Source organism: Actinia tenebrosa, unplaced genomic scaffold (assembly GCF_029948245.1).
Source record: "Actinia tenebrosa isolate PJP-AT-01 unplaced genomic scaffold, QUT_ActTen_1.0 PGA_scaffold7__59_contigs__length_16204524, whole genome shotgun sequence".
Taxonomy (NCBI): Eukaryota; Metazoa; Cnidaria; class Anthozoa; order Actiniaria; family Actiniidae; genus Actinia; species Actinia tenebrosa.
The window spans coordinates 1,053,010-1,062,896 of record NW_028292584.1 but is presented as its reverse complement, the minus strand read 5'-3'; the positions used below and the strand labels follow the sequence as shown (position 1 = coordinate 1,062,896).

At 34.2% G+C, this 9,887-nt stretch overlaps 1 protein-coding gene and 1 long non-coding RNA gene across 2 annotated transcripts; both read left to right on the top strand.

The window, feature by feature from the left end:
• The first annotated feature begins 736 nt into the window (after window positions 1–736).
• Window positions 737–2,221, top strand: LOC116295586 (transcription factor SOX-15). Its single transcript, XM_031703440.2, has one exon. It carries the CDS (start codon window positions 965–967, stop codon window positions 1,622–1,624), a length of 660 nt encoding a protein of 219 aa, XP_031559300.1. The 5' UTR covers window positions 737–964; the 3' UTR covers window positions 1,625–2,221.
• A 6-nt stretch (window positions 2,222–2,227) lies between these two features.
• On the top strand, window positions 2,228–7,636 carry LOC148905292 (uncharacterized). The gene is made up of 3 exons (XR_016121797.1): window positions 2,228–2,498; window positions 5,943–5,986; window positions 7,110–7,636. It is a non-coding gene; the product is annotated as an uncharacterized LOC148905292 (long non-coding RNA).
• The last annotated feature ends 2,251 nt before the right edge of the window (window positions 7,637–9,887 follow it).

Below are 9,887 nucleotides of genomic sequence, written 5' to 3'. Positions count from 1 at the left end.
AAAATATTTCTCTGAAACTGTTTTTTTTTTTTGACAACTCAACTGGTTATGATGATAAAATGACGCTGCGGGGCGACTTAAAAATGAGTTGTCAAGACTTTGCTTGGTTGTTCCAAGCCTTAACGTTTTAAAAACGTTAATCGTAAGTAGGTTGGCAAATAGATGGACCTAAAAATGTTAATGTCATTAAATATTTATTAAAATATTTTGCTGTTTTGATGGCACTTTATATGAAGTTAAAAAACGTATAGGTAAAGTTTTACTGGATGAATAGAAAAAATATATATAAAGATTGCACCAAAAGTATGAGGTTTTTCGACCATGTTCACGGAGATGATGAGGGTGCGATGAAATGAACAAAACGTATATGAACTAAAGTACAAAGATAGAGCAGTCATTAGCCCAAAAGAACAAGAGAGACTAAAGCTTTAGACAAAAAAGATTAATTTATCTTGTCTGAAGTAAATCTTTACATTCGTGTGCCGTTTAAAGTTCAATTATGTTGTTTCACAGTAAAGGGCTGTAGCTGTATTCAAGCTGGCTTTCATGAGTGACGTTCGTATTATTGTTTGTCGCGGAACAGCTGCAGAATGAATCATTCCCACCTAACAATACGTTGAACGACGCTCGGATACGAACCCTGAATTCAAGATGAATTATTCATAGCATTGGGTATTGTTCTTGTGCTGTTATATAGAGGTGAGCTAAATGCTACTTTCAGTATTGCCAAGTCAAACGATAGACTATCAACTGGAAGAGACAAAATCCAAGTCCTATTGAAAGACTTTTTAGATTGCTATAGTCAATTTTTTATTCTTCGTACTCACGATTCAAAGCTTTGCTGTATCATTGTGAAACTGGGAGTGGCTCGAAGGACGAAAAAACGAGTGAAGTTCTGAGATACAGCTTCACTTAAAAAACCATCAGACCAGCTTCGATTATTAGTATTGGAGAACTCATCGAAATGGCAGAAGCAGACGAGACACATATAAAGAGACCTATGAATGCCTTTATGGTTTGGTCCAGGACAGAAAGACGTAAGCTTGCCCTCAAGTATCCAAACATGCTGAACTGTGAGATAAGCAAGCTTCTTGGAGCCGAGTGGAGCAGGTTGAGTGAAGAGGAAAAGCGTCCCTTCGTCATGGAAGCGAAGCACCTGCGCTCTGTCCATAACCAGAAGTATCCCGATTACTCGTACAAACCTCGCCGACGCAAGAACAAATCTTCAAGGACAAAAGAACCGTATTCTACCTTTGGATACGGTGCTGCTGCAGATTCATTATCCCCGGGATATTCCATCCCAATGCACCACTATTTAAGCCCTCATGTACCACCACCGTACTCAGAGAGCTTCATGATGCCTCTACATGGTTCACCTTCTGTTTCCACATCTTCCATTACCAAAAGACCTAACTATGGCATTCCAGGTAGCTTTTCAATTCCACCACAAGGTCGACCTGAATATCACATGTCCTTGGCTCTCTTGCCTCAGAGTCCAAGCTACCAGCAGAGTACCGTTGTGGAGCGAAACGAAAAAGTTCCAGCCATGTATCAACTGTCAAACCCGTACTGCAAATCGCATTATGGACAGTGCACACAGTATCCTGCGAATAACGCTCGATGAGCTGAATCATTTCTATTAGCCACGTATAGCATATAGTCACCAAGCAAGATGAAAAGGAACTCCACAGCTTGATGGAAATTGCATGAGAAAATTAGAACGAAAACAAAAAGAACTACTAGTCTGTGATCTGTTTCGCTTTCCACGCAAAGCTATACAGACTTCTATAAACAATATATACTTTTTTTTGTTTGTAAGATAAGAATTGAACCTTTAAGTACAGGTAGTCATAGGATAGAATAGATTTGAATTGTATAATGTTCGCTCCTTTAAACCCGTTGTTTCATTGTGTCTAAGGAAATAGTATTTAAGGCAGCACTTCATATATTAACATATAAGTTAGCACTTGTAAAGATATTATAAAAAGATTTTGTAATTGTTTCAGTGAACGAAAAAGCCAAGTGATTTTTGTACAATAGTACTAGTCGAAACGATTCGCACACGGGCTACAAACGCTCGAAAAAAACTGGGATTGATATAGTTGCACAATCATTGAAAGTTTTTATGATTCTTTTTCGATCAAGCATGTAAAACAAGTCTTTATTCAAACCCTGAATTTGTGTCAGGGCAAACAATACAGCCACATGAAAATAAAATGAATTTGGTAAAAAAAATTCCAAAGTGTATTCGCTTCGTTGACAAAAACACAGGAAAACCTGTTAGCAATTTTGGGTCATGAAATTGCATCATCCGTAAAAATTCCTTTTACGTTTGGGTTTTCTTTGAGATCTTTTCATGTGGGCTCATTTTTGGGGTTTATTTTTCTCATGAAGGGAAGAATCTAGTATGAAAAGCAAGAAAGAAAAGGAAATAGTACGAGAAAGTTAAAAAATATGGCAACTTCTTTGTGGTGGCAAAAGTTGAAACTGAGATAACGGTTAGTATATAGCAATAATGACCAAAGCCCTAGTCCTTCAAAAGTTTATTTACTTTTTCTGTAGAAATCAGCAGTACATGATTTAAAGCTTCATCATTTGTTACTGAGGACTTTCAAAGTCTTTTTGTGAAATTTAAAGATCTCAGAAGAACAAAACATATCACAATTGAAAATATTTGTAAGCCATAGTAAATCAGTTTATATTTTCTAGTTTAATGACTGAAGAAAAACTTTCTTATATCCATACTTTAATGTTTTCGATGAATAAGGAATTTTCACAATGATATTTTTAAATAATCAATTAATAAGAAGCATAAAGTCGTTTGAACTAGGCAGTAAAATGTATGTTCCATTACAAATATGCGGACATCTCGTCGTACGAAAGAAAACAGACGGGTTTTCCAACTTTCTTTCATTAAATCAGCTCGTTTGTTCTTTATCTGTTTGCATAACTGTTCAACAATCGACAATAGTTACTGTCGCTTTGTTTTTCTTCTTGTTATTTTCCATATAAATGTAAAAGTTATTGCAGGAATTAAATTTATTTCATCTTATTCAAAGAGACATTAACGGAAAGATTGCCTTATTCACTCGTTATGAAATTCGAACCTGAAGTCTTTAATCTCACAAAAAATTCTTTATCTCAAAAGTTTTAAGATAAATATAAAATGACAGTACAATGGAAGCGAAATTTTGTACACTTTACATTGTTTCAAATTTGCTTCAGAGAATTGCTCTTAAAATAGTTAAAACTAAAACCAATTCAAACAGATACAATCGTCAAAACACAAGTAAAAGTATGGGCACCTTAGCTCAAAAATACAACCAAATCCTGCGTAAGATTATTGAATTGTTTAGAACAATTCTGGGATTCGTTCTCGTGCTGAAAAGCAAAAATTATTATAATCGTATTAAGTTTCATTTAATTCTACCTTCTTGCAAACCGATTTTATGGCTTTGCAATACAACGATTCTTTCATTTCATTTGCTCATAATTATTTTTCCTCCGAGATTTATATATTTTACCATGAGTCTTTGAGCTGCCTTGGTTTAATAGACCGAAAACGAACCACAAAAACCAAATGATTTTATTATATACAATGCCGATACTTTTTCACCACCCGGTTAGAAAGAAACCTCTTGAAAAACAAAACCTGATTCTTAATGTAACTAGATACTTCAGCACGAGGAGAAACGAACACGTTTGGCCGCTTTTTCGAGCCAACGGAGTCGTGCAGAAACTCAGGCAATCATGTCTTAGCTTAGTTCCTGTGTTTTGGAACAGTTTTAAGGTATTGTTGAAAAAAAGAAAACAATGTTTGAAATTTTGTTGCCGATATCTCTAAATTGTTAGGCGATTCAGTTATTTTGAAACCTTGTAAATCCTTCTTTTTCTGTGGCTTCTAGTTAACGACAGACTGAACTGTTCTGAAACCGTTGCCTACAAAGTGCGCTGAAAAACTTTTTGTTGCTGTCTGTACGCTCCAGACCTTCTGTGAAAGAAAACGGCAAAATTTTGGCAATAATTTTTAGGATTTTCAATGAAAAAGAACTTTAGAAAATTAATTATTTGGTAGTTCTGGAGCTCATTGAGTCGCCATATTGCGCATGTTCAGATAAATTGGGATCGTCTCAGTCACGTTTGTCTCTCTCAAGACTAGTAACCCTTTAGTAAACTATTGACGATATGAAAGCTTTATAAATATGTATCTTACAAACGAATAAACCTTGTTTTCTTATCGATACGTTTTCTGATTATCGGATAAAGAGATCAAAATTCATGTTCGAGTTAGTCTGAATCGATAGTGTGAATTGAAATAAAAATTGATTCGATTATATCATCGCATTTTTTTCCTCTTATTTTATTCTTTTTATTATACCTATGCATCACAGCATCATATTTATATATTATAGAATGATAAAATGAATACAAGTTTGTTTTTTTGTTTTTTGTTTTTTTTTCCGACAACCAGTCAATAGTGTTTTTGTTGTAGAATTTGAACGCTTTATACATTCACCAAAGAGTTTGAAAAATACATTCAAATGTTAAATTTTCCTAAGTACATGTATGAATGAAAATATTCAATAAGCATTTCTTTAAAGAGTCAAGATTTTTATTTAAAAAAATTCAAGGCCAGTTTGAAATATTTTAACTGGTTGTTAATTAAGATGTTAACAAAAAAATTTCATCTTATTAATTGGAGTTTGTGAGTTGAGTTGAAATATTGCCAAAAATGTTAATAGGTATTGAAATTAGAATGCCTTTTGGTCCTCAACTTTGGGTATTTGTCAAGTTCTGAAGAGATTGAAAGCATTATATATTTTTTTTTTTATTTCTTTAAGTCAAATTACAAAATTATTGAATTTGGAAAGTTCTATTCCAGTAGTAAACTTTTAGTTAATTTCTATACTATATCCAATATAATCTATCTTCTCGAAATGTCAAAATGCCATAAATATATAGATATATATCAATTGCAACTATAAATGTTTATAAATATTTAAGTTTACACGTCTTTTTAATTTTTGAATTCTCAATTTTCGTATTCCTATTAATAAAGATAAAGTTCTGGTGGCTTGCCTAAAGAGTTTTAGCCGAGCCGCTGATAATATTATTCATTTCTTATTCAAACATCAAATGGTTCTAGCAAACAATAGGAGGAAAAATGCAACAAATATCAATCGGTGGAATAGACCACCAAAATACGATTCTTTATCGCGTTTTGAACTATTGAAAATATATCGAAAAATCATTTAAAAACATGTCAGATATCATTATTTTTTTTAAAAGAAAGTAACGTTATATATATTTAAATAAAGTTGAATATTATTATAGGAATTATTCAGTCTGGCAACGTTATTTGTGCACAGATTAGACTTGAACATATGTTTGCAATGATACATTTTACTGAGTAGTTGTTTGAGTTCGAATTGAAAGACTGAGCTGATCATGAGCAACTGAGAAAGCAGCCAAAATGGATAAAATTACTGAAGAATTAATGGCCAAATTACTTCGCTTTCAAAATGAGTAGAATTTTTTAAAATGTTACTGTTAGAAAAAGGGAAGAAAATTGTTTGAAAAAAGAAAAAATAAGATATCTCAATTAAGTTTAGGGAAGAGGACTGTTTATAAATAGTGTGATCCAAATCCGTTTTTCTGAAAATGTTGCAATGTTAATATATTCAACATATGGGACCTTATTTTATAATCAACTTGTTTTGCAAAGCATGTAATCATCTCATCTGAAATATATGTAGCAGGACATCCCCACAACAAAAGTTTGACTAAAAAATCGTAAACTTCATTATTTTTATGAACTGATTATAATTCTATTTTCTATTCTTCTTTTTTTTTTCTTTTTTTTTTTTTTTTTTTTTTTTTTGTTTTTTTGATATGGCTCCAATTGGGATATTGCTGTTTTGCACTTCATAACTGGGCGCCAGCGGGATTCCTGTGGATGAGGCGGGAAACTCTAAAGATGAAACGCGTACGTGCAGTGTGTATTGGCGGGAAAATAATACATTGTCCTTCTGTGATCGCTCTGCCCTTGTGTTAAGTACTAATTACTAATTATATAATTCAACAGAAAAGTGTGTAATTAATATCAGCGATAAGAATGTGAAAGTTGCGATTCAAATGAATAGCATATAACTGGTGAAAAACGTTTTGAAATTCGTTACAAGATTCCCTTTAATGTCAAACCAAGTTTCAATTGTAAATTTAAAAAGCTAGCAAACAAAGAATAAAACTACAAATCAACCTTCATTAATGGTGATAAAGGTTGACTGGTGCCTCCTTTCATCATTTTTGAACGAATTCCAACTTCTATGAATGCCAAAATATAGCCGGGGGACAGACTCTCTATAGCTTTCTATTGCCCGCTGGGGATTGATAAATTAGAAAAAAACGTGACTTGAAATTTTCACGAATGCTTGGCAGGGTATGGAAAATATTCATTCTTTGAAGCTATTATAAATATACATGGTCTGGAGGTCAAAGCTCTTTTTCGATTATATTTAGTTCAAGGGGTCTCGCTCTAAATCGAAAACTTTCCTTGTGCAGGTATTTTTCCTTTCGGGTCTATCAAAAGCGAGGTAAACAACGTTTTTGCCCTCCTTGGTACTGAATCATGGTCTAGATTAGGCCGAGTGAAAAACATAACACTCGTTTTAATGACTTCGCAAATGACACTTCCATATAAAACCTTATAAATTCTTGGTATTCCACTACGTCATCGAAAACATTTTCTGGGGAATCATTTATATATAGGAAAAAATATTCAATAGGCCGGAAGAACAACCAAAACTATATATCTCAGCCGGATTTCGAGTTAAAAGATGCTGTAGATACATACGAAGATACGAGCGATTGATTTAACTCATAAATTATTTGAAATTTATGGGACTGCCAACTTGGTTTGCCATTGAGAGGCACAAGCATGGCGACCAAATCCCGCATCTACTAAGTTAAAACGTATTATTAAAAATATAATAAAAGTAATAATAATAATAATAATAATAATAATACTTCTACTACTTTGATAATTCGTGACAGAATATTGTTGAAAAAATATAAACATGCAAATTATTCATTTCTTTGTGTTTTTCTAGGACAACAATCTCAACCAATCGACGAATGTTAATTATATTATTATAACTTTTGAAGGTTTTGAAATATTCCTAAGAGCTTTTTATCGATCAAATTTTGTTTCTTAACCAATTCCTCGAAGTTTCCACCATACTGGAACATCTCTAAGACCTAGTTTTATTTAACAATTATTCGCCGAAGGCGAAGTGAATATCGGAGAATATTAACCGAAACGAAGTTGAGGTTATTATTCCCGATATTCACTGAGCCAGAGGTGAATAATTGTTTTAGTATAAATTCATTCAAAAGGAGGAGGAAAAAGAAGATAAAAGACACATTTTTTCCGCCATGTTGGATTATCGTTGTAGGTGATTATCATGTGATAATCTGAGTTTGTCGACCAATCAGCGCGCGAGATTTTCAATAATCACCTGTGTATTTATACTAAAACGATATAGACCTATATTAAGCTTTTGAGTGATGTTTTTACATTTTAAATTACGTGTAACTCTCTAGAGAATAATATTTTTTTGTTTGAGTTGTATCCATATTCATGGCAATAAAATAATTAAAATACCTAGTTGAAAGGTTATCTTATCCTAAAAAGAACAGTGCTTATTTCCCTGACCCGCCTTTAGTGACTCTAAAGATTTTGCACACGAGTTCCCTCTCAATCTCTCTCCTTCATCTTTGTTCGCTTTCTTGTCTTAAAATCGGAAACGATATTACGAGAATGAGATTCTTTGTTTAAGTTTTTTAAACCATGCCTTTATATTTTTTATATCAGTTTTGAATTTTTTTATTGATTAAATAACTCTGGGTTTTTTTATATTAATTTTGTTATCGTTGGTATGTCCCACAAGCTCAACAGGTTAGCTAGCTGGATATCTCAGAACTTAAAACTCTGATTGCCGAAAATTGATAATGAATTGTTAATATGGTTTCTATTGTTTACTCTCCTGAAAATGAAAATGAATTCAAAATGACTCGTAGTCCTTACACTATTCTTTAAAATGCGCGCAAACTGTGTTGCTGTTCGTGGGACAGGAATTTAATCACTTTAGGGAACTGCTGTGATTGGTTCTAAATTATGTGAGTAGAATTCCATTAAGCGATCATTGGCCATTTCTGCATAACATTGCATTACGTCACAGAAAACCCTCTGATATTTAATCACGATTTTTGGATTGATCAGGTCTGTGTTTGCCATGCTAGAGATATACTTTGAGGCACTACGGTTGCACATTGGAGTGTATTTGGTAAGGCTGTCAGGTCGTCAACTTAACCTTATTGCCTTATTGAAGTAACAAGATTCTCATTACTAGAGGACCTCATCTCTACTGTCATCCTTTGATACATTCATTTTAAAAGACGGGTCAATAATGCCTAATACTATGGACTTATATTGCCAAGTAAAGAACGGTGGAATATCAAACACAGATGCTAGGATATCAAAGACTTCCTGGCTTAGCTTTGTCAACATTCACAAACCCTTATTTATTCATTCCTTTATGATTTGGTAAGTTATTGGTCAAATCGAATTAAAAAAGGGGTTTGGTTTGTGCCGTCATGGCAACAGTGATCGACTGCAAAAACGTCCGGCCAGCTGATCTGAAATAGTGCAGAGAAATGACGTCACTGCAAAACTGAGGTGTTGTGAATTCTGCAAAAATTGACTAGCTGAAGGGGGGAAAACGGGCCATTGCAATAAAGCATATAACTCATTAATTATTGTGCCACTGTTATCAAACGCTTATCAGATTTGGTGGCCTGGAAATCCACACTGATTTCAAGAGAAAAAGAGTAACACTTCAGTTTTGTTTCCTTACATTTATCGGAACGAAGTCAGACCGGTTCGAACTTGTACTGGTCCAGAGTTTTTGAACTCCTTTTACCGGTACGAAATTCTGGGGTTAGGGTCTAGTAATGTGTAATGTTTGATAATGTTTAATGGTATATCACTGACCAAAAGCATGCAGGCTTTGAAGTTTCAGACCGGTCTGAGATTTGTTTGTCTTTACATGAGAGTGGTAAGGGCTCGGACTCAGACGTAAGTCACTCATCTCGGTCAAGCAACCGGAACGAAGTCAGACCGGTCGGAGTTCATTTTCAGACCGGTCTTGTGTAAAACGCAAGTAAAGAGATGTATAAAACCTGATACAAACTCAGACCGTTGTAACTTCGTTCCGGTCCCAGTAAAGACCACCTTATTTTCTTCCCTCGTTAAGCATTCTCGGATCAAAAGGATTTCGTACGCCGAAGCCAAAATACAGCCAGTGGGTCTAAGCCACTGGTTGACAAATGTTTGAGGCGCGCCGTAACTTATGTATTGCTTTTATTTTCGTGGGTAGATTCCACAATCGCGGGCTTTTCCCTGAAAGAAACGCGAGCACTACTATTGGTTAAGATCAAAGTTATTTTTTGCAACAACTTACCAATTTCTCGCGCGCTGATTGGTTATTATTTATCATCAATAAGAGGACAGACAGATAAAGCTGACGTCGCTTATGAGGCGCGCCGTAACTTATGTATTGCTTTTACTTTCGTGGGTAGATTCCACAATCGCGGGCTTTTCCCTGAAAGAAACGCGAGCACTAATATTGGTTGAGATCAAAGATATCTTTTTACAATAACTTACCAATTTCTCGCGCGCTGATTGGTTATTTTTTATCATCAATAAGAGGACAGACAGATAAAGCTGACGTCAACGAGAGCGCGCTCTTTCCGTTGGTTGTTTTGATCGCTAAAGATGAGAAGTTTTATTGTTTTTTGTTATTGTAAAAAACAAATAGACATCAGAT